General features: G+C 39.1%; 1 protein-coding gene across 9 annotated transcripts in view; it reads left to right on the top strand.

Annotated features, from left to right (window-relative positions):
• The window catches only part of GRB10 (growth factor receptor bound protein 10), a 147,901-nt gene that overhangs the window by 19,795 nt on the left and 102,446 nt on the right, over window positions 1-25,660 (top strand). For 7 of the 9 annotated variants that reach the window (XR_009276800.1, XR_009276798.1, XR_009276799.1 and 4 more), the window contains one exon: window positions 16,853-16,950. The exons of 1 other annotated variant lie outside the window; for it this stretch is intronic. Coding sequence is in view for 4 of the 8 variants with exons in the window: in XM_058830917.1 (XP_058686900.1) it covers window positions 16,900-16,950 (51 nt within the window). In the remaining 4 variants the exon portion in view is untranslated. Of the gene's footprint in view, window positions 1-16,846; window positions 16,951-25,660 lie in introns of those variants that run through there. One more of the 9 variants, XM_058830919.1, reaches the window with a different exon arrangement.

Raw genomic sequence — 25,660 nt, 5'->3', positions numbered from 1 at the left:
TTGGAGTGCTTTCAAGTGATTGGCCTCATCAGATCACAATTTTCTGTCACTGATCAGAGTGGGGTTGTGGATGAGGGAATGCTTTATGGAGCTTTACGCAAATGCTGTGTTGGATAGACTTGAGCTGATGCTCAAGATGAAAGTGAAATGCACCTAAAATTTCTATTTTTGTAGACATCTTTCTAGCATACTATTTTGAGAACATGAAAAAGCCATAATCTATCTGGTGTTGTGACTCTCATGCTGTTTTGAAAGTAGATCTACATTTTTTTCAAAATAAAAAAGTTGGTAAGAGGTGTTCAAGCCTGTGGTCTCTTAGAAGCATTCAGTATGGTGTTTGCCTTAAGTTGTGATTTTGGGAGGACTTAATCAGCTTTCTTTAATCATGCAGAAATCATGTTCTTTAAAACTTAGGTTTCAATTTACCCGTGCCCTGGCCTGAAGTGCAAAGGAGGGTTCTTCCTAGATGCCCATTATGAAAACAGCACCTTTTGTATTCAGTGCTAAAATATATTGCCTCATGGATGTAGTAAATTCCCAGAGAAATAGTGGGAGGGGCACTTTGGCGAAGCGGATCACCTTGTTGTAGAGAGCCAGCATTTCAGCATGTGCTTGTCAACTTGTGGGCTATATGTATTTTACCTTCTGCACACTGCAGCAGCCTGCAGGACTTGCTGTTAAAAGTAAATGTTACATGGAGGATGCCTAGCAACTGTAGCTTATAGGTCTGTGCCAAATTGTTAAAGGTGCAAATCTGTTAGATTGGTGCAGTGTTTTCTGGAGGATGCAGTGTGGCAGTGCTGAGGTAGTGCTTTGGCACACGGTAATGTGGCTGTTCCTCCAGCTCTTCTTCAGCACCATCCCCATTAGTGCCCACAATTCTCAGACAGGAATATTAATTAAAAAAGAAAAATATTGATTTTAATTGCAGTTGCTTAGGTAGAAAGCCTGCAAGGAGTTTTTCTGCTTTTCTGCTTTTAGACCCTTCTGCTTCATGGTGAGCTATGCTGCATTTATCTGGAGTGTGTACATCTGTTACTATCATTGTATCCCTTATGTGCTTTCTCCAGTGCTTTTTGGTGTGTCTAAATTATTATTATTTTTTTAACACATTCATAAGTTCAGTCACCCCATGGGAAAGATTTTCATGTTTCCTATCAATTTCAGATTTTCTGAATTTTTTCTTTTGAGAGGCAATGCTTGTTCTCTGGACACTTTTTCCATGTCCTCTATAACTGATTCAATGTCTGCCTTCTTTTCCTTCAGCTGTCTGTTTTCTGTGCCAAATGATCCAGGACTGTTAGTTTCTGCTTTAGGAATTTCTCTTCTCTGTACTCTTTCTAATTCTGTTTTACCCTTTCAATGTCTTAACAGCCCACAGTTTTCAAGAAGTGGGTGTGCCCTGGGTTTAATGACTTGTCATGATTCTGCTTTGCTTGTTCCTTGATTCTTAATGATTATTCTTAATCATTCTTAATGATTATTTATTTGTGAGATATTGTCTGCTTTTTTTCTTCCTTCTCTCCCTCTTTCCTCTAAGATGATACTTCAAACAAGACTTCAGACTCCTGACACTTCAGTGGTACACACAGGCCGGGTTATTTTTCTAGAACATTGGCTTGAGTTTGCGGAAATTAAATCAGAGTTGTCCTTTTGGCTACCTTTTTTTCCTTTGATCATGAGATCCTTATGCTGTGCTCTGCATGAAGCTCCAGCTCTGACGGAACACATCATACTGCTGGCAAACTTTGTGTCACCTCCCTGGTTGTCGCATTTCAAAAAGCTTAAAGATATGTTCAAAAGAATGGCCACTATGGTAATTCTGAAGACTTCTTGTATGGAAAAAAGTTTTCCTACCTTTAACTGTTATCCTTTGGCTGGGTGTTAAGGGAGGAACCACTCCTGCAAGCTACAGCAGCTCAGGTCCTTCTAAAAGTCCCTAGAGATGATACCCACTTGTGTCTCATTCATGCAGTGTCATAAACTTTGGGTGTATTTGAGTCATAACTTCTGCAGAATCTGTACTGACATTTGCTATCTTGTCGATTATTCATGTCTGTATTATCTAGTTTTAGCTAGTTCTTTCAGAAAAGAAGTTTCTTGCTGATTTTTAAGTTCCCTGGATTTACCTTGAACTCATTTCCAAAAACATAACTTAGCATCTTTCATGCCATGTCCAAATCCCTTTAGGTATGACAGGGTATATACAGCAATTACCTGTTGTGTAGTTTGATGCTTTCCTTTAGAAATCTTGACTGAATTATTTCCGTTGTGCAATTTAAAACAATCTATTAATGCTACTCCTGAAATGTAATGTGTGCACAGTTATTTAGTATACATGGTGCCTGCTTGGCTTATCTATTTTGGCTTTTTTAATGAACAAATTTAACATCTCTTAAGGAACTAAAACGAAAACAGCCCGTACCTTTTCTTTATGTCAAGAATCCTTGAAGATCTTTGCAGTTAAGGTGAGTTTTGATTTGAAGGTGGGGGAAAGACTTGATTTCCTGTATTTTTGCAGCAGAGCTGTTGGATGATGCCATTCTAGTCTGGTCTTTGGGTTAAGCCTTGTGCCCCAAGTTCACTCTGGGAATTTGTTTGAAGGTGCCATAAGCATGAAATTGATCTTCACTGTCCTGACTTCTGTGGCTCCTGCCTTAGGTTATAGGGCATGCCTGCATCAGTACATCCTGGGTTTGATTTCTGAACTTGTGTCCTTCCTCTGTGTTGCCTGGTCTCAAATTACTGGGACACCAAGTTAACATCTTTGAGTACACTTGGCAGAACAAAGTCTGAGGAATATACTTCTTGGTTAGAAAACTTAGATCTCCAAGTTCTGCAGCAAAAAGATGGATATGAAATTTCCACACCTGAATAAGAAGTTAGGAAGGCTTCCCGCTAGCAAAGGAAAAGACTTGGGAAGCTTTTGAAATATTTCTAGCACATAATTAAATGATGCTTTCTTGTCCAGTCTGAGAACTTGTTTATGAAACCTAATACTGCCCTGTGAAACTCAACACTTCTCTGCTTAATACTACAGCTTTAGTGATACTCAATGAGGTGGACAGGGTGCTTTGTGTATCAGCTGTTTCAGGCTTTGTGAAGGCTAAATGCAGCACTTCCTTTGCTGGCACTTGGGAAGCTTCACCCATTCCTGAGGAGGGGGAAGAAATGTCAGTGTAAAGGTTCAAGCCTGTAGCAGATGCATCCTTAAAAAAAAATAAATAAAACAGCTGAGTCACTTCTTCATTCTTTTTCTTCCATGCTGCTGGCCAGTCCCAATACCTTTGTATTTCATACAGGAGAGAGAAGGCAGACAATACTGTCTTTTATTATTTATACCCTGCAGCTCACAATCTTCTTCACAAATACTGGTGGCGTCTGTCTGTCTCCACTTCATGGGAAAGATTAACAATAATTAAGGTCAACAATTAAGGTTGTGAAAACCTTTGAAAAACTGCAACATCTGTTCTTATACTAGAATAAATAAAATAAAGCTGGAGCTCTAATTGCCAACAGTGTACTTATTCATATCTGTTTTGTAATTGTGGGCTTGTGAAATTCGTATTGTTAACTGGTCCCTTGCTGGCCAACATCACTGGTCAGCAGTCAGTGCAAGCTTGCGTGCTTTTCTGAAGTGCCACTTGCTGAAAGTGAGGGTGTTGGATGAGAAGTATGTAAAGTGTGGGGCACTGTGGCAGTGGGGGTCAGGTGGTTCCTGAGATGGCTGTGGGAGGTTGTCAGCCCCTTACCTTGGACACAGTTTAGCCTCTGAACTTCCCAGTCCATTTCAATGTCAAATAAAACCAATTTTCCTAAACTGCTCTTGACTCTGATTGGTTTTGCTCTTTGAGACAGAACAGAGAAGGTTGTTAATGGGAAGGTTACTTTTTCTCAGCTGACCATTGTTTTTTCCATAAGCTCAAATTTGATGGCAAGAGATCATCTGAGTGTTCTGAGATGGACATTTCTAGAGATAGTTATTTTCAGTGCTGCCTCAATGCCTGACTTGTATCAGACAGAAAAACCCCAACAGTACAAATTCAAGAAAGAGAATGTCCTGAACTTCAATTAAGACCATTCATTCAGGTAAGGTGATTTTCATACAAAAGAATGTTCCTTGAATGGAACACTGAATGTCTGATAAATGGAATAGAACATTCCAATTGGAAGGTATCTATAGTGATCATTCAGTCCAACTGTCTGACCACTTCAGGGCTGGTCAAAAGTCAAATCATGTTGTTAAGGACATTGTCCAAGTGCCTCTTAAATACTGTCAGGCTTGGGACATTGACCACCCCTCTAGGAAGCTAGTTTCAGTGTTAGACAGTGTTTTTGATCCTCTTGGTAGAGGAAATGTTTCTGTGTATCTAGTCTGAACCTCCCCTGACTCAGCTGTGAACCATTCCCACATCCTGTCACTGGATATCTGGGAGAAGGTTTCTGGTAATGAATGACACATTTACTTAATTTTTTCTGACTATATGAGTTGATTTCTTAACTTGTCTGCAGTGCAAATGATCAGCAGTGCTGTAATTTCCATCCAGAGAATGAAAACTTAAGTGCTGCTCAAGTGCCAGGAGCTGGAGCCTAGTCCTTCTTGGCATATGTGGCCTCCGCAGAAGGAACTGTTTGTGTTCTGACTTTTTGCAAAAGCAGAGTGATTTCTGCACTTTTTCCACATCTCATTAGGCCTTTAAACCTTGAAAGATTTAACCTGCCTAAGGCAGATCTGTGATAAGACTTAGGGATCTGTCATCAAAGTCTGGTAGAAAATCAGCCATGTCTTTCTGTCCCTTAGACCATGGGAACGATTCAGGTCTTTGTTTCCTGGTGTGCTCAGTATTTTTCCCTCCGCATGGATTGGTAGTGATTTTCTATAATTCTTCATATCTTAACTTGAGCTGCAGTGTCTTTTCAGGCCAAGTGCTGCTACTTGCTGTCATGGGAAAAATTATATCTGTGTCATTCCTGCTGCTTGCATGTCCCACTGAGACTGACTGGAGTGCTGCGTTAGGCAATGTGTTGTTGCATTTCTGCAGGAGCAGAATATGAGAGCATGCCTGCAGCTTAAGAGATGAGACTAGGGAGTTCTGTGGGAACAGTGGCTATCATTGCCTGTCACAGAGAGAAGAGCACTTCTGTATGGAACAGCCTTCTCAAACCTTCCTCCTGAGAGGCATCCAGCTTCGATGAACTGCTTCTGTCTTGTGTTTTGGAGAGAAACCTTTTGGGTTTGTATAATGAGGAGATTGTCAGTTAAATGGGAGAGTCCTCATGAAAATTGTGCTGCTCCTTTTAGGCTGTTGACTTATGCAAGTTATTGGACTGGAAAAGAGGCATAGGTAAAGATGTTGCAGGAAACAAATGTGATACTTTCCAAGCCATAGTGCAATTTATCTAAGACCAGTAATGCCATAAAGAGGAGAGAATATTGGGCATTGCTGGCAAATTCTGTGGTATTGCTGTCTGTTTGAAGGAGATGGGAAATGTTACAAGCTAGTGATTGCTGAGGTCTGTAAGCATCAGAGCATTAGGTGAAGGAAATATTCTCCTTCTACCAGTGACAGAAAGAAGCATGAAAGCCTGTGGGAGGTATTTGTTTAAAACAGGCAGTTGTGTGAAGCCATCTCTTCACGCAGAGCTGGTTTTTAATAAAATAGAACCACTAATTAGCAAGGCTGAAATGAAAATCAAGACTTTTCTGATGCATCTGTCAAATTGATTTGTATTAATGATGAGTGAGTGCTTTTATAGATCAAAATACAAAGTAGCAAAAAAATTTTAGAATTGTTATTTTATCAATTAACAACAGCAATTAGAAATTCAAATTTCTGATATTCACAGAGGCTTTTTCAAAAGAGCTCATCTGCTCCTCTGATAAATGTTTTTTTTATTATACTGTGGTTCATTTTTGGAGAGGGAGAACTGTTTGGAAGAGCTAAGTGTGAACAAAATCTCTGCATCAAACAGCAAAAGAAACTCGGGGAAGGGAACTGAGATTTTTTTTGTTTTTCATGAGGTCGACTTGAGTTCTACAATGGCATCTTGCATTCTGTGCTGCTGCTAAAGAATCTCCTCATCCAGTGTTCATAGAGTTCACAGGCACATGTAAGTGCATGTGTGTAATATATGTGTATAGTGTATGTGTTATACATACATACACACTGGGTGAAATTAAACCCTAAAAGTTGCTGGGAGAAACTGCAGCTTTGTCACAATTGCCTTCTGCAGTACAGAGGCTGAAAGTCTGGGGGGATAATGCATGACTGGCATGGCATAATTGTCAGTCTTGTCCAGAGGTGCTGAGAGTTTGAAGTTTCAGTGCTGTACACTGGGGGGCGATTCCTTTAGCTGTTTTTTTTGCCTCCAGGTCATGGATGGCTGCATCTGAACTAGTTTTCTTAATTCCTGTTGTCAATGGAAAGAATCAGGTGCTCCAGCGATGTGCTTCATTGAATTGTGTAGGTTGTAAGTGGCTTCTTGAGCTGATCTTATGTAAGCCCCAGTTTTCTCTGACATCCAGATAGCTGCTATGGAATGAGATGGACTGCACATAAGGAGAGCCCGTTTCTCCTCCCTGTCTGAGGTGGTAGTGCAGGCATGTACATTTCTCCTGTACACATACAACCACCTCCACCTAGGGTATGTGACTGCCTTTATATCCTGTAATAGTGCTGTGATCAGCTCTGTGTGCAGACTGGATGTTGATTTGCTTCTGTATGCAATGTACTACAGGCCTATAAAACAACGTTGTGTGTGGAGACACCTACATGCTTTCTTCTCCCTCCTTTCCACTCCTGCCAGTGCCAGTTGGACAACCTTAGAGGTGGGAGAATACAGATGGACCTGTGTCTGGGTTCCAGGCTTGGAGTACAGGTGTTTTGTGGGTTAAAGTACATTGATACATAGGGAAGACACTTTGGCTACATCTGGAGCCTACATTCTTGGAGAACAAATGTTCCCCTTTGGCAGCTCTGGAGTCTGAAGGTTAACGAGGGATGTTCCTTGTTTAATGCATGTCTAGTAAATCTTCAGTGCTGGGAATAGTCAATATTTCATACCTCTGTTAAACAGCCTCATAAGGCCTGAAACAACAGATTTCCTTTATGGCACACTGAAAGTACAGGGAAGTAGCTTTTAATGTAGGTGGCTTGGCGAAATATTCTAGTCAAGTTATTTGGCCTGCTACCCAGCCTTCAATATGTAATCTTTCAGTACTGCCAAAATACCATTCTAATTGAGTTGACATAGTCTATGAAGCCTGGGTGGTATTCCTTCAGTTTTCTTCCCTGTGCTTTCCAACATTGCATTTTGAAAAGGTTGGTGGAAGCTGTGACACTTGTAACGCCACCATAGTCTTCATTAAGATGGGATTTTGGTCACCTTGTAACCTTCAGAATCAAAGGAAGAATATCCTCTTTCTTCCTCTCTGCAGGTACAAGTTAATAGCAATAAATGTTCGCTAGTGCACATGAAACATGTGATCAATTGGCCGGATTTCAGCTTTTTGTTGAACATTAGCTCTTGTACAAAATATTAACCTATTCTGTAGGTTTATTTTCTGTTTTGTTTACACTTATTTGAAAAAGCTGTGCCTTATTTGTCCCAGGGTGGTATTATAATTGCAAGTAGGTCAGCATACTCATTTTTGAGATGTCAGCTTGAAATTGTTTTTCAAGGGCTAAAAAACATAAGAGGGTAAGAAAGACTTTCGTATTGCTGATATCCTTTATTTATTTATTTATAGAAATTCTCAGCCTGTGTTCAAGAATAGAGTACCAGTAACATTTTAGTTGTGTTCTGAAAGTCAGCAATGATTGCCTGCTGCTAACCATAAGCCACCCATGGATTTGAAGCTTGTGTGTTGCATAATGCCAGCAAATGCATTTGGGATTACAAAATGGTCTCTTTGCTCTAAGAAGAGATTGCTGTGATTTGTTAGTGAGGCAGCATTAAGGTACACATGGGGTATTTGTGACATCAGTATCTTAAACCACAAGCAGTTTTTTTTGCAGTTGAGTGAACTCTGACACTGCTGGTGCTTCATTGCATGGGAATGAATGAGTGCAGTCTCCAAACTGGGTACAGTTTTTTATATTCCAGTCGATCAAGGATGTATGTATTCCTTTAATTTCCCCGTGTTACCCTTGCATTTCTTGCACTTCTTTATTATAGCCCTCTTGAGCAGACAGGATTTTCTGTTCATCTCAAGAGTAGCACAGTATTTATTGGAGTTGCCTCCTTACATTCTTTGCAACTAGAAGCAAGGTTGGTTGTTGCCTGCTTGCTTGGGGTTGATGTAGTCCAGACCTCTCCTGCCTCTGTTGAATTATCCCTTACAAGCCATTCTGTGGTTACCCTTTACCCCACTGTGCATGGGAGGTAGAAGTGGTTTGCTTGTTTACTTTTGCTACTTGCTACTGTTACTTACTCTGGGTCTTTTGTCAGAATTGTTTCAACAGTTGAATTCTTTGGAATAAATAATGTTTGGGAATAGTTACCACAAAACTACTTGGAGGGTGAATTAAGGTACTGTTGATGCTGGGGAATGCATCTCTACTCACAAAATATATTTTTTATTACTTTTTTATTTTTGTTCTTCAGAGGCTAAGCAGAAAGTCTTTCTTTTGAGTATTCTAACCATACAAATGAGGTATACTGAGAGTAACCTTCTCACTTAAGTGGACCTTTTATGGTATCTTAAAAAGATACTATCAAAGTGAATAGTTCGCAGTTTGAATTGAAATGTCTAAACTTGCCTTCTAGCTTCAACCATTTGTATGGGATGAGACTATGTAAATTAACCAGTGCTTATTCATGAACATAAATCACAGATAACTGTAAAAGCCTCTTTCAATTTATTTTCTTCAAAAACACGAAGCTTGATGTCTATATAAAAGCTTCTGATAATCCTAGTTAATAACTCTTCCCAAAACATCTTGTACCAAGAGAACAGCAAGTGATACACGTACAATTACTGTTAACTATCAACATTAAGCACTGTAAATTGTCAGAGTAAAAACTCTAATGTCTGATATCATTGGTCCACAATAATGAAATTTTAAATCCAGGAAAAGTATTTTAACCCATGGGAAAATGCTGGGGAGCAGGAGAGGCCCTAAGGATGGATGGGAATGATATTGTTAGATGTCTGCCTGTTGCTTTCTGTGCACAAGTGTGAGTGTTGGTTTTGAAGTCAGCCTTATTGTCAGCCCTCTGTAGCTAATACGGTGTAACAAAAACCTAGCAAGCTTTTTGAGAAGCTATGGAGCCCCTTGCATAAAGATACAAGTAAAGAGAAATGGGCTGTGAATAATTGTGATGATTGATGAATGCATCATTTGGATGAAACGAGCTTAGAATGCTTGAAAAAATGATCAGTAGATCATGTGATGGGAGATTTGCCTTTTGTTCTTTGTTTCTCTCTTTTTTGTATCTTTGTCTTTTGCATCAGCCAGGAAGGGAAAAAAGGTTTCTGCATGCTTTGAAAGATTCTCCTCCAAAATGACGAGTGCTGTAGAGCAATAAGGGAACAGAAGCTGGGAGCAGGGCATCCTTGATACATATTGCTACTGTATGAATTTAAAGTTCACTCTCTATCAAACCTTTGCATATATATTTCAACTCTCCACTCTGCACTTTTCAGGTTTTACTTTTACAGCCTCCTAACTTTTGTCAGGAAGCTGTAAAAGTAACAGCTGAGGAGTGCATGCTACCATTTTGTCACCTTACTAAAGGCAAGTTGAGTCCGGTAGATCTTTCCAATGGATGTTTATGTATAGGCATGTAGATTAAGCCATGGTTTGAAACAGAATCTGTAATGATCAGCCTTTCTTAAAAAAAACCTAAGAAACAACACTGTTCAGAGGCTGATGAACTTTTACTTGTTTAGAAAAATACCTTGTGTGTAGTTTAGTCTCTGGGCTGGGGGGTCTAGAGCCCTTGGCTTTTGAATCCCGCCACAGAGCAGAGGGACCATTCACACCAGTTACCTGCTGGAAGCATAAAGGCTTAGTAGTGTGTTGAATGTAAAAAGCAATGTTTTAGTAAGTATGCAACAAAAGCAGACTTTAGTTGAGTTAGTACTAGAAAGTGAAAGTAAGTGCCTATGAGAAAAACTTCATATTTTATTTGGAGATCTGTCTGAATGTTTGACTTCTGTGAGATGCCTGGAAAGCATTAATTCTCATGGATGTGCAGCAGGGAAAGGTTTGCCAGTTCCTAATGGCAGTAAACAAAGAAAATGAAACTTCACAGGTTACCTTGGCCAATGTAATAGTTTGCTGCCACTGGGGAGGGGATGATCCTGTTCCCTTACCTTCTTGCTCATGGTCTCCTGCCATTCACATTGTGCCAGCTGAACTGCCTGTCAGATCTAAGTTTATTGTATTTGCTTCCTTAGCAAAACAGTAACCCAGCAAATAAATGAATTAATTAACACACGCTGAACTCATTAAGGACCATACATGACACAGAAGGGGGGAGAAAGAGGGAGTGCCATGGAGCTGCTGGAAGGAAGTGGAAGAAAACAGAGCAAGGGCTGATGAAGAGAGTGGGATGTCTGTCCTGTTCTTGGCAGTAACAAGCTATTAAATCATCTTGACTGTTGTATAACTTCACTCTAAGTCTTCAGGTTGGATAATAAAATCTTAAAATAACATAAGGAAATAATTATTTAGACTGCTTCCCAAAAGTAAAGAAAAAAATTGGATGACAAATATGACTAGATTGGGGTGGGGAGGGGAGGCAAGACAGTGGCAAGACAGAGAGAATGGAGACAGTGTTTTTTTGGTTCTCTGAAGGCAAAGTGAGAAACCGTATATGCAAAAATTGAAGACCACTAGTCATGTTATTGTCAGATGATGTTTACCTTGGGCTGCCTCACTCGTGTACATCTAATATCCCAGTCATGCATCCTTGCATCTTCCCTACCTCTGCATATGGCTTGCTGGTGGGGTTGTCTGCTGTATGCTGCATGATTTTTTATTTCAGTTTCTGTCTAATTAACATTTCATTTAGATTTTGGTACAAGTTTCTGCTTAGTTGCCAAAGTTCCTGCTTCAAAGCTATAGATTTGAAGCTATTAGGAGACAGAAGAGGATTTTCAGTGATCAAGGTAGACAGTGAAACTGCAGAGCTTTGTAAATATTTCCAAAGTTCATTATAGGTTTAGAATTTGTTTGGCTTTTTTGTTTTTGTTTGTTTTGTTTTGTTGGGTTTTTTTGTTTGTTTTTCTTGGTGGTGTTGTCCAGTGTTGTTGGGCTAAATACTTTTTCTTTTCCTCAGGACATTATCTTTGCTGTCAGTGAAGGTGTTCTGTCAGGTGGTGAACATGAATTCACAGTTTATGAGTCTTGAGACCTTTCAAAATTATAGGCAGATTCAGGAAACCGAAAAATGCTGAACTGTATATATTTTATTTAATTTTATTTGGCAAGGCTCGAAGTGGGATGGCATCAGCTCTTCTGTGCTTCTTCTGAAGTATGTATCTGTTTTGGCTTTCAAAAGCCTGAATTGCCGTTGCCAAGACTCTTCACTTTCTGGCAAAAGTACAATGGCAAATGGCTTCCTTTACAAGGTGTAATATTTAGACTAACAGCTTTGCAATTAAGAATGGCAAAAGAGAATTATATTCCCTCTTTTTATAAGACCAGATTTCTTAGTATGGTTTAGTGGGAGTGTTTGGACATAACTGAAGTGCTTTTGATTGATGATTTATATTTTGAACAGTGCTTTTCGTTTTAGTGCACAACACTTGCTTGAAATTTTAGCTAGAACAATGCTTTGTTTTCAAAGATGTTCAAAGTATTCCTCTAGTTAGGCAGTTGCTCCATATCATAGATTTGCAAATGCCTTTTGGGTATATATGTGTAACAAATTCCTGCAGGGGAAATGGGCAGAAATTGGGAAAGCTGTAGGTATTCTTAAATATTACCTGATGCTAATCTCAGTAGGCCATCAGGGTGTTGACAATCATGTCACTAAATCTTTTGTGGTTGGAGAGTGATTCCATTCTGGAGTGTTTGGGGACGTGTTTTGGAGGAAAAAACCCTTGTTTGACGGGAGAACTAGCCAAGTATTATTTTTCAGCATGGGCAGACTGCAGACTTTGGGTGTGAGGAGGGACATTCAGAGCTGGGGAGAGAAGCAAGTGTTTGTTTCAACTGAGTAAGTTGAGAAAGTGGTCAGTAAAATATTTGAGGTAATGAATCCAGTCCTGCTGACCAAGTGACGCCTTAGGGATGTTGAGGGGACTTCTCAGTGTTGTAAATTGCCACCGTCTCCACCTGAAGCTATCACTAAAAGAGGGGAAGATGCTTTAGAAATCCTTGCATGTACTGATTGCTGAAGCTACGATGAAATCTGATTACAAACTTCCGTGCTGCCCAAGGGTGTTTTAGTCTCCTTGGTCCAGCCAGCTCAGAAATCTGATGGCACTTTCTTTTCAGCCCACATAGTCATTTAGGCTTCATTTTTATGAGAAATTGTCTGGATCTTGCATACAAAAGCACATCTGGGTCCTGCAGTTTCAGTGCAGCTGGGGACATTGCTAGCTGTCAGGTCTTTCAATTATGGAAAATTTGCTGGCATGCCTCATGCTGCTCGTATCCAACTTTATTTCCATTGTAACTATGGCAATGGGAGTAGACTGGTAAGAAAGTGTCAGAGTATGGGTACTCAGGCCTGTGTTGCAGAGGGTTGCTCCCTGTATCCATATGACTGCCTGACCTCATCTTGTTAACCTGTTTCTCTGATACAGATGAACACTCCTCTGTGTGTGTGTGTATATATATGTGAATATATATGTACACGTGTGCAGAAGAAAACAGAACCCCTTCCTAGATGATATGAAGTAGTGGGAAGCCTACAGCCAGTAGAATAGCCAGGTGAAGTCTTGGAGATTGTTCCTTGTGTAGACCAAGAAGAGAGAATCTTTTTCTCCCTGGGTCTTCAAGATGCTAAATTTTAAGTCTGGTAGACTTAACTCAGACAGTCCAGAAGGTAGGAATCAATATTGTATTGATTCAGGTTTAAGATCTTGTTCCAGTTTCTTAGGAAAATCCAAGTTTGGTATGCTAAACCTCATTCAGTATTGTGGGGAGAAATGGTATAGCGATACTTAGTGTCTGAGAGAATAAAAAATACACATTAAATAGGGGTGGGGGGGGAAGGTTTTTAACTTCTGTGTAAAACCTGAGGTCTTAGATAAAGGTCTTCAGGTCAAAATTAAGGCTATGTTGAAGGTTTTTCCCCTTCCCTCTTTCACAATAGTTCAGGTATAGAAAGCAGAACATTATAGAAGAAAAATGATTAAATACTTGGAAGTGTATAACATTCAATAAATTTGTTAAGTTACCTTTCCTAAAAAAGCATAAATCCAGTTTTGAAGAGCTCTGGAGCTTTTCTTGCGACTCTGCCAGGTTAAAATCCTTTTCTTTTTTTTCCTCCTCCTCCTCCTGTTCCTAACTAATCTGCAAGCAATTGCATTTTTAAAATTATTTTTCTCTTGAATTTAAAGACTTTGACAGATGGCACATGTAGAACCTGGAAAACTTCCTGAATTGGCAGAGTGACCATACCCCTGCCATTTTCCTACCACAGTATCTGTAGGTGCGTAGGCTGTGTCTGCTTCCAGAGCACTGGGCGAAATACCGTTTCCTCTGCTGGGAATGTGCAGATAACAAGTGATAAATTAGAAAAACATACCTGGTGATGGGCTTAATTTGCAGTTAATAGACAACAATCTGCTGGTTAACTGAGTAATTTGATTGTGACTTAAACAATCCATTCAGAGCAGTGACAATTTCCAGGGTGCATACATACAGTATGTTTTCCATACAGGATTAATATAAATCTTTTAGATTGTGTGAGTTTGTTTAATGCTTTTGAGAAGCTGAGACATCAAAGCTATGCCTCACAATAGTCCATTCTTTATTCTAGAAAACGTCATGCCAAAAATTAGTCTTTTTAAAATTAGACTTTTGAAATGTGGTTTATCACGACTGTCCTTATTTCAGGGCCTCTGTCCAGGGCAGAGCTCTGTAGCCAGTAAAAGCACATGAAATCGCTTGGTTCTGAATGTGCACAGGCTGTCTCGCTTGATGCTGCATGACAGTTGTTCTCACCACTGAATGTTCTGAGTTTTGTAACAGTGATCGACTACATAGTTTATTTCCTATTTACAGTCCTTTGGAATTTCTCTCCCCCATCTAAGGCATTTCAGGAAAATGGCAAGCAACTTGGCACTTGAATACCTCTTTGCAATTTGTGCTGTGTAAATTGCATGGAAAGAACATGTATGTCTGCGTGCAGCTACAGTCTTTTATGAAAAGTGACACACTAAATACCACGCTTAAAGACAACAGCATAGGAAAAATTGATCTATTTTAATTTTTAAGTTCTAATATTTATCTACTGACCATGTGAATTGGTGTACAGTTCTGTCCCTATGAAATTTATTACTTGCTGATGTGGTACAAAGGACCTTAGGTCTTAAAGGTGAGCAAAGGCTTTTTGTATTCCTGGGGTAGGACTAGGTTGATAAACTGTTTTTAGACAGATAAAAGAGATGAGATCTTAAATCAGTCTTAGTGTGTAACTGAGCAGGAATGATACCATCTAAAGATTATTACTTTCCTCTGTTTCTGCAGTGTTAACAAATGAATACTCAAGAATGTAGTAGTGAAGCCAATGGTTCTTGATAAATTATGCAGTCTTGACTCCAACTATTGTTTGAGGTAATTTATGATCTTCTACTGGTGTAATGGGGCTGTGGCATAAACTGCAGCACACCCTAGAGTAGACAAATTGGTCTGGTATTGTTTAGGAACATATTTAATCTATCTTGCTGTAAGTGAATTGGTGCCTTTTGCTGAAACGTCAAAAGACCAGTATTATGATTTTCAGTCCTAAATTACCTATCATTAAATTTGCAGCAGTTGTGCCCTTTCCTGATGTCTAAATACTGAAGTGATAATAAATGTAAAACTGTTGCAGTATAAAGCTCAATTGTTTTCTCTTACCCCTTTATGTAAACTTCCTTTAGTCTTGGTGGGCTTAGAGGCTAATAATACAGTTCTCTTTATTCTTGGTGTATTTTCCCAGCTTCATAACAGCTATTCCAGTGGCTTGCTTAATTTCTCTGTCGATGTGCTTACAAGAAAGAAAAGAAAATGGCACTCCCCTAAATGAAAAGATTTTTAAGAGATTTTCTTAAATCTGTGCTTAATTCACCTGGAACAAACTGTGTGATTAAAGTGAAATCTTCAAGTCAATCTTTAAAACTAACTGCAAACTTTCAAGTGTGGAGAAGTAGTTAGAAGGCTGTAGACCACTGTTTATATATTTAAAGACTAGCAAAAGTGCAAGCTGAGTAAACTGCCTATGGAGTTAGATGCTTGATGTTGCTTTCCCCCCCTCTTTGAATCCTGTAAGAGTTTAGGGTTAATTTTTTCTTTTCATAGTATCTATGTACCTAGACTAAACAACCAGATTTGTGCATATTTGGTTAAATGGATTTTCAGACTTGCTATTGCCAAAACGAGTTTCTTCCTGGGGTAACTGGCTGTATGAACTGATCACTGCAGAAGCCTGGGAGTTTCCCTGCCTTACTGACAGAGGAGGAGGCTACCATACTTCAGCCAAACTCATCCTGGAACTAGGTAAAGTAAAGCTTCCTTGATGAGTGCATGGCTTATGGACCATAGGTGGGAAGTTGTCTGGGAACAGTTTTTCCAAGATGTTTTTCTACCCTTGTCCCACACTTAACTGTCACATAAATTTTGCTGGCAGCATTGGTTTGGTGACAGTTCGTGCCTACCAGGGAGCAGTGGGTAGCCTGTTTAAAACTTGGTCTTTTGTTTTGAACACATAATTGATAATTAACAGCAAACCAGAAAGGAACTTGCTTGTGCTAGAAGTAAAAGCTCCGACTGTGCTGTGCAGCCTGCTTTCTCTTCCCCAGTCATGCCTTTTTCATATACTTGGAGGTGGCATTGCTTGTCTTACACTGCAGAGATGTGTCCACACTGGTAGGAAGAAATACCGGAGCAGCAAATAGTGCTTTATTTATTTATTTGGGTTTATTTTTGTTTCCGTTGTTATGAGGCAATTATAATGACTTTCTTGACATTGTCCTGCCTTATCTTTAGTTCTTTAGCCATATGTACCTCTAAATGTTTTCGGATTTATTTTCAGGCTTTGTTTGATCACAAAGTGATGCTTTAAAGAAAACACAACTGAACATTGCAAAGTTACTGCTAATATTCACTCAGAAGAGCAAGTGCAAGACTTGAATGAATTTGTATGTAACACTGTTTGATATATTGTGTGAGAATGAAACCATGGGGGGAAAAGGCAGGCAGGAAAGGATAAAGGTTAGAAGTTGTGTAGCCAGGCATTGAAGGCTGGTGCTGCATGATGATCTTTGTGATCTTGCCACTTTTTTACAGCTTAAATGATTCTGTGATAAGTGATTGTCATCTTAATTAACTCAGAGATTTCAGTGTTTTCTTTCCACAGTTGAAAACATAGCCTCAGGTAGTGAGAGCCAGTTTTCAAATGGCTAGGCTCCCTGTGAAGGGAGGCCTTCATTTTTGCCTAAAGAGTGGAAATAAAGCAGGAGCCACAAAGCCTGGGAATTAGTTGTGTTGTACTTTTAAATGAAAAATCAAATTGAATGTGTTTGCTAGGCTACAGGCAGCAAATGTGCACATTTTCTACTTCAAGTTGGTGCAAATCCTCATCACCTCATCTTGATCATCTTGGTCTTTCTCCTCCAACTGTTTTCAATAACAAGTTGATGAAATGTCTTCAGTATGGTTTCTGACAGTTTGTTTGTACTCTGCAGGTGCTGGGAAGCAGTAGATGTAATTTGAAGAAAATTTGAAGGAACAAATGGCTTTAGCTGGCTGCCCAGACTCCTTTTTACGTCTTCCTTATCGGATAGTAAGTTGTGAAATTGCATGTTTGTATCAGCTTGTAGCATCATATTGCTGTGTGGTGGTGATTGATTTGTGCATTCAAACTTTTCATCAAACTGCTAATAGCTGTTTGGCAATTCTCTAGGTTTTGCTAACATTTAGGAAACAGCCTCTGTTACCATCCTGTATTCAAGTTCTGCTGCTGAAAAAACTGGGTCATTAATATATACGGATTTGATATTTGTCTTTAAAATAGCCATTTCCTATCTGGGAAAAGGCACCTGTTTCCAAAGAAAAGGTGGCAAGGTACAATACCAATGAAATGTCTTGCACCAAAACGTATCAGTTTGCAGAATGTTGTATTTGTAGGAACAAAGGCAGAGATTTTTACACTTGGTTAGATCCTATGTTTTTTGAGTCATTGTGCTGTATCTAAGCAGCCAATATGGCATATTACAAGAGTATATTTAAAAAAACCATCAGTTAAATTCAAAGATACTCAACAAAAATGTATGTAAAAGTTTTCTTTTTTCCCTGGGCAGTTGGCATAATGCTTGCTTTGTATTTTTTATGAAAATGTAAATTGCTAGTTTGGATATGATCTTTTATTCGCACTTTTTATCTTCTGTTTTCATAATATGATTACTACCCTGAGGCTTCAGTTATGATTTTGGATCCTGCAGATACACAAATGATTAAACAGTGTCATGTGACATTAAAACCTTTTGTCCTAAGAGAAACATTGCTAGTAGTGATTACTACAGTCCTGCTACTCATTTGGAAAAAAAACAAAAAAACAGATAAAAACAAAATTTCCAAAAAATCTCTTTAGGATTAGGATTCATACATGTTGTGTAATATGTCAACTTAAAATTTTTTCTCCAACAGGAAACCTCTAATTAGTTAAAAGTGTAATGTTAGCATATGCTGAGTTGTCAGCTGAATGTACCTGAATGCTTTTCCCAATAGCAGGAAAAACATAACAGTTCTTTTATAGCTTCTTTTGCAGCTATAAAAATAGAGTGGACTTTGAGAAATTGGATGTCCTGAAAATCTGTTACTATACTTGGATCTATGAGTTTAAAAGAATATGTGAATAGATGTGCCTGGACTTCATAATTTTGATGCACTGTGAAATTATGCTTCCAATTCATTTAGAGCATCATCTGAGTCATGATGTGAAGCTGAGAGAAAGGAGAGCTATGTAAGAGAAACTTGACATTCTAGGCAGTCATTTTTGAGCTGCAAATTCTTTAACTGACTGTCAATCTCTCCTGTGAAAACAGTGTCTTTAGTGGTTCCATAGGAAGTAAAAATGTGGATTTTCCTTGGCGCTTCGCCTTCTCTGACAAATGCGGTAGATAATCTGCTTTAGTCTGGGGCAGCCAGCAGACTGGAAGTGTCAGAGCAACATGGGGTGACTTAAGATAGTGGGAAAGTGACTCAGTTATTTTTGGTCAAAGCTTACTGTGTATTAACTTCCCTAACTGCTTATAACCAGTTTGAAGACTAGCTATGGAAGCCCATTCACAACTACTGCGCCTTCTGTCAGAGCTGAAGTTTGCATTAAAAAAACCCTGAACATCTGTTTTTCCACCCCTACTAAATCTGACTTAGGAGCTTTCATCAACTTGTCTTTCAAATTTGGCTGCAGTGAAAGCATTTTGTTGGTAAAGGGCTGAAAGAAGGTTAAACTAAATATGCTCTAGATTAGAGTGTAAAGAAGTATTCTATTTTTTCAGCACATTTTCTTACTTAATGTAATAAAAAGCTATCAAGGACACAGTTCCACAGATCCCAAGGTCAGGACCTTAGTGCTGGAAATTCAGTATTAGAATAAATTGACACATTGGAGGTTGGGATTATATTCAAGGCAAGAAAAATGAGAACTTGGAAAAGTGAGTATGCCCTACAGAATATCCTTTAGAATGTCTTGCTGCCAATCCACCTTTTCTAATTTTTTTTAATGTTTTTGGAGAGATGGGCAAGATGTAGATATCTGACTGTCTTATTAGGCTCTTTGTTTGCTGCTTTCAGAACCTTTCAGGTCTTGTTTAAGAGCTTTTTTCCTCTTTTTCTTTTAACTTTCTCAGGAGTTAGCACGTAAACCTGTCACACTTGAGTGCATTCTCCTAGAAACAATCCCTCGCTCTGTTAAAAAAAAACTTAAAAAAAAATCAATACTGGCTTTCAGGAGTCCTTTCCAAATTCTTGAACTCTTCAATAAAAATCCGGCAGTGAGAATTGGCAGTATTTGTCTTCTGTTCCTGGAAATTCAGAACATAGTCCCAGAATTTCTCAGAAAAAACGGGATGATTTACTGTGTTTCCGTTCTTCTGCAATCTGTAGTCATAACAATATTTATGTGCAGTGACTTGAACTCTTGGGGAATATTTACTTCTTTAACCCTTTGCTTTAATTGTACAAGTTTCTGTGACATAAATAGCAAAAAAGACAGGGTTTTTTTCTCAGTTTGTGAAGATAAAATTTTAGGCATGCAGGAGTGTTCTGTTCATCTTCTACCTTCTGTTTGTTTTCTCATGAACAAAATGCAGGTATGATTTCAGTAATAATTAATATAGTTTGGTTTTACTGAGCTGAATTCTTATTTGAGAAAGACTTGTAATTTAGTATAAACTAGACTACAAGCATTTGGCCACAAAGTAGGGAGAAACTGGAAATTACTTTCTCTTATGTGTACAGAGTTGTGGATTTCAGGATTGCTAATAATCCTCTTGATCAGATAAGAGTGCAGAATATTGCACATCATACTTGAGAAGCTTTGTGCACTTCAAGAATAGGAATTAAATACCTAAGAGAATTAATCAGAGGCTAGCTACTGTAATGAAAGCCTCTTTCAGTGATGTCAGATTTGTGGATGTGAAGGTGATTTGCTGCCCATACTAGAACTACAATAGCAAGATGGCTTTGCCTTCATCTGGAGCAGCAGTTAGGCTGCTCTCCAGGTTTTAGTGTGGCAGGTTTTGATCCTTGTTTTCAATAAAATAATACAGTAAGTTAGAAAACACCATTGGATGTCATCTAATCAAAGTCCATGCCATATTGTTTTCCTAGAGTGCTTCGTCTTGGTGAGTATGGTTTTTTGGGAAACATGCTTCTTTTTTATTTTCAGTGGCTTGCTTAGGCTAGGCAGTTAGAGAAGAGGGGGTCTCTCTTTTAGAGAGAGGGGGGAAAAAATCCCATTTTGATTTGAAAAAATCTCTAGTTTATTACCTTGGTGGATGCGATAATCCTCACCCTTGTGACACCCAGGTGCCTTCTATATGACTCAATCATCTCTGCCACTTTGATATTGAACTTAACAGTCTGTTATTTACTGTTAGTATAGGTAGATGTGCTGCAGTCCATGTTTGTGTGCATAAAATGTCTTTTATTGTAAAATAAACAGCATGCAAAACATTTGTTTGCAGAATTTGTCTCCAAGTGGGCTTGGAAAGGGCTGTTGAAACCTGTGTTTTGCCCCTCATTGTCTGCCTGACACTGTTTGAGTATCTTTGTTAGCTTGGTTGTTGTCAATTGTTTAGAGATTATTTGGAGATGTCGCTTGCCATTTGTGGTAAGAAAGATGCCAGGCCAAAATGGTTCTGGTCATTCCCCTTCTCAGCTGGGCAGGGGGAAGAAAATATAATAAAAGGCTTACGGGATGAGATGAAGGTAGGAAGAAATTACTCACCAAGTACCATCACAGGCAGAACAGGCTCTGCTGGGGGAAATAAGTTTAATTTATTACCAATCAAATCAGAGTAAAGTAATAAGGAATAGAGCTAAATTTTAAAAACACATTTCCCCCCATCCTGTCCTTCTTCCCAGGTTGTATTTCACTCCCAATTTGCTCTCTCTTATCACCTCCGATGATGCAGGAGGAGGGGGCATGGGTACTACAGTCAGTTCATTACATGTTCCCTGACAATCCTTCCTCCTCAGGGGAAGGACTCACACCCTTCCTTTGCTCCAGTGTGGGGCCCTTCCCAGGGAGACAGATCTCCATGAACTTTTCAAGTGTGGGTCCTTCCCACATGAGCATAGGTCCCTTCCATGGGGTGCAGTCCTTCTGGAACAGGCTGCTGTGCCTTGCAGGGGGGCCACAAGGCATAACCTACTCCAGTGTGAGCTCTTCTCTCCATGGGTGCACAGGTCCTGCCAGCAGCCTGCTCCAGCGTGGGCTTCTTGCAGTGTCACAGCCTCATTTGTGCGCCTACATGCTCCAGCACAGGACCTTGTCTGGGCTGTAGGTGAATCTCTGGTTCCCCTGTGGGACTCTGCAGGGTGCAGTGACACAACTCACCATGGTCTGCACTATGGGCTGCAGGGTAACCTCAGCTCCAGTTCCTGGAGCACTTCCTCCCCCTCCTTTACTGACCCTGGTTTCTGCAGACCTGTGTCTCTCACATATTCCCACTGGGAACAGCCATAAGATAACAAAATGAACAGTAACAGCAATAATATTGACAACAAAAATGTTTCTTGGAGAGTGATTTCACATGGAAAATGCTCATGGAACCTGACCAGGCTTGCTTATTGGGAAGGAGCCTCTTCTCCTCAGAATCCCCCTTTTTCCACCCCAGCAATGAGATAAGGTGGAATAGAATAACCTTCCTGTCCTAGTAATGCTGCCTCCCAGTTACTGCAAACATTAATCCTGTCTTGGTCAGAACCAGGACACAATTTAACAGATTTTTTTTTTTCAAAGAAGCCACCCCTGTGCCTCCCACCCGCACTGTCAAAGCCTTCTCACACAAACCCAATAAATGATTTTCTAGGTTCAAAAGAAACGGTGGCTTAATTTACTTTTATTAGACTTAAACATTCAAGGATGACAGTTGCATAAAATTAGTCCTGGAGTTTGGGATTTTCATGCTAAGAGGACAATATGGAAGGACCAGAGTGCGCAAGCAGGCTTTCAAAGTCCTTGGGCATAGCTAAGTGAGAAAACACCAGATGCATTATTACATTGCATCATTCTTCTACATATTGCATAAAGAAAAGCTGAAATGTTGCTACTGCCAATGCAGAAAGTCATCAGATTTGTGAAATATGGTGTCAGTCAACAGATCTTTTATTGACGATACTCTTGTTTTAACAGTTTACATGTATGTGGTGGAGAGGGTTGATGGACTGGAGCAGACAAAGTACAAAGCAGTGCGAACATTAGTGAATGTTTTTACAAGACATGTTGCCTCCAGTATGAAGTTATGAAATCTGTCTCCCTGAGTGCAGACTGCAAATATTTTTTACAGATAGAGTTGATGCTGCTTGTTAGTTTTCATTGAAAAGCAACTGAAGCTAGATTTCTAGCTTTTATTTTTCTTGGAAAGAAATCTTTTAAATCAATTTTAAATCAAAAAATTATCCCGAAACCAGTTATTTTCGTTAACATTGAACTAGAAGTGTGGTGCTTACCTCCTAAAGAGGAGTTAAAGTGTATTTGCCACCATTATGGCGAATCATCAGAATACTTTATATGAAGCAAAATAACATGGAAGAAATTTGTATCTTGCACTAAGCTTATATACAATTGATTACAGTTTCCCCTCTTACAAGAAATAGTCATAATTTTTTGTTTGTTTGTTTGTTTTTGATGTACCACTTTGCCTTTCTACATTTCCAGTCACAAGTATGTACCCTACTGTTTACACTTCTGCTTTTGTATTCTAGTTTACAGAAGTTGGTTGGCAAAACATAAAGTCTTTTTTTGAAGGTGAATGCATGCAAGAAATTTCAAGTGGCTCAGTCCGCATTTTCCAATTATATGAACTTTTTCAAACCATCGAGAAAAAAGATGGGAGAAACTTTTTTTCTCAAGAAAAAAAGACTCAGAATACTTTAGTGGTCAGTCATACCATTTTCTACTTGCATTACTACTACCATTGGTCATGAAGCAACACAGATGTTCCAAATCAAGTGAGGAAATAAAATAAAGAAGTTTAATTTTGCATCTTCCTATTAATGATTTCATGCTTAAACACTAGACTGACCCTGTCATTACATGCAAGCAGTCTCTTGAGCTCTGGTTTTCATTCATGTTTAAGCCTAGGGTTTGCTACCTTTATACTTGCGAGAAAGTTGAGGGGGATCTTAGGAATGAATTTAAAAACATTAAAATGTTGTAAAGAGAATGAAGCCAGGCTCTCTTCCCTGGTGACCAGAGCCAGTGGGCATGATGTGAAACACAGGAGGTTCCGTCTAGATACTGGGCAATGCTCTTTCACAGTGAGAGTGACTGAGCATTGTCAGAGGTTACCTAGGAGAGGTAGTGAAATCTCCATCCTTGGCAATTAACCAAAGCCGTCCAGACATGATCTCAGGCAACTGGCTATAGGTGGCCCTGCCTGAGCACCTGAGCAGGGGATAGGACAGGTGACATCCAGAGGTCTCTTCCAAACCCAATCATTCAGTGACAGTGTGAAAATCAAAAGCAGTTGTATCTCTTTAGGTTCTGACTTCTATGCAACTTTTAAGATGATACTTCTATACTGAAAAAATACCCACGTTGATAAGAACAGACTATTTTCAGTTGTTCTCTCACAAAACTTCATGAGAACATTCTGAAGCAATGGTAACAATCGATTTAGCAGACTATAGCACCAAACAAAATCCTGCATATTTTTTCATGAGTTGGATCTTTTCCAAATGAGTAAATATTTAACAAGCTGTTTACCAACTGGTTATTTTGGAGAAGTACCAGTATGAGTTTTTTCATGTTACTAATAGCTCTAATTTAACTGAAAAGAGTTGATATACCAGTCCTAAGACAGCTTCACACTTCAAATGCCTGCATAAATATAAGAAGATAGAAATCTGAAATACAAAGGAATGTAAGCAATTTTTTTTTTAAGTTGCACTGGTTATAGCCAACTGGAATTACCTTTGTGATATTTTGGGGGGTGTGCTTTTAATGAACCTTCCTCCTACAGGTGTTCTGTGCTCTACATATGAGTAATTTGTTTTTTAGAGGAAGATAATATTGCTGTGTATTTGGAGCTGTCACTTTTGAAGAAAGCACTGTGGCTCAGATAATTCTTAGTGTTGTTGTCTATGCCAGTTGGCTCAGAGATCTTTTCTATCCTTAGAAAAGACCAATGATACAATGTTGCCTTTTATTTAAGTATTTCCAAGAAATATATCTAGATACAGACCTTATGTTATGCCCAGTACATTTTCTTGCCTTACATAGTCTAAAGAGAATGTTTGATCAAAGGAAGGACAATATTTCATAAGAACTTATTTATTTATTTTTTAAGTTAAAAAAGAAGAGAGGAAAAAACTCCTCCAAGCTACCACCCCAAATCCTGTGATTCTGCATGAAGCTGTTTGTGTGATCAAATCTGAGAATTTTTCCATTTCTAGAAAGAAACTGTGGGTACAGTTTCCAGACTTTATTGTTCATGTGACGCCTCATGGCACAGATCTTATTTCTACACTTGCACCCTTTCCACACCATACTGAAGCTGCTGATTCAAGGAAGAATGGAGAGCCTGAACTCAGCATGGCCTTGCTGTGGTTAAGATGCCATTTACTCTGTAAAGCTAGGGATAAATATATCAGGTCTACTTAGCACTAGCTATGACTGAAAACATCTTTACCTGCTCTTTTTGCATCCACTAAGAACTTTTCTTTCCATTCCTAATATAATGTAATCTAAAGTGCTCTTTTAAGAAAGTTATTCCTAGGTTCCTACAAAACCCTGCTGCTTTTTGAGTTGTATTTTTCATTCCTAGTGTTGCAGGTACGTTCCCTTCATGGAGAGGTGGGATGGAAAGTGCTGTAAAGAGCAAGGGCTTTGTTCTTGTATGGCTGACTTAACTTTGCTTTTCAAGGATGGGATTTTATCAAATTGATCACCTTTCAGGAATCCTTCATGAACAAAAGGCCAGATTATTGGTACTAATGGCCTTCTATGCTAGATAGTATTGATATTTTAATCTGAGGCATTAAGATACAGTGTTTTTATTTCTGGTTTTGAAAGAACAGTGAGCAATCAAAGGTAGAACACAAATGCCCAGCAAAGCTCTCAGGCTTTACTGCTATTTTAAGATAGATTTGGCCTGTGTACTGGTACGACCAGTGCGCATATTTGGAATTCTAGTCTCTACAATGAAAAGACAAGCCCTCAGAAACAGCCAGTGGTTTTGGAGCATGCTGGTCATTTGCAAGCTGAATGTTAAGCAATGACTTAAGACTCTACTACACACTGGCTGTAGCTCTTGATGCCTGATACATTGGCTCCATTTTTTGACATAATTTTGGCAAGTGGGGAAGCCTGGCAATCCTTCACGCTAGAGGCCGTAGCTCTAATAAAGCACTTTAGTTATTAGCACAAGTAAATAGTTGTCCATTTGTGCTTCATTAATGCATATTAGTCATACCGTAAATACTGTCATGCTGGCAAGTTCCCCAGAACAGTGAATACTTCTGTACAGTTCAGGAGGGGGTTTCTGACAAAGTGGTGTTGGCATCTCTCTTGAAGAAGTTCTTGAAGCTGTTAGTTTAGGAGAGTGACAGGCCATTATTTCAGCTCACATGAGATTTGTAGAGTTGATACTTCAGTGGAGGCAAAGAGGTATTTTTGATGAATTTTATGCTGTTGCAGTAGGTTCTTCTCAAATATTCAGTTGTCTTTTCTACAGCCTTCAGCTATATTGAGGCAGGTTGCTTTGGGCTGTGGGGAGTATAAATGAAGTGCCTACTCTTCTAATGAAAATAGATGTTCCAAA

Source organism: Poecile atricapillus, chromosome 2 (genome assembly GCF_030490865.1).
Source record: "Poecile atricapillus isolate bPoeAtr1 chromosome 2, bPoeAtr1.hap1, whole genome shotgun sequence".
In the NCBI taxonomy this organism is placed as follows: Eukaryota; Metazoa; Chordata; class Aves; order Passeriformes; family Paridae; genus Poecile; species Poecile atricapillus.
This window is presented reverse-complemented; position numbering and strand designations above follow the sequence as displayed.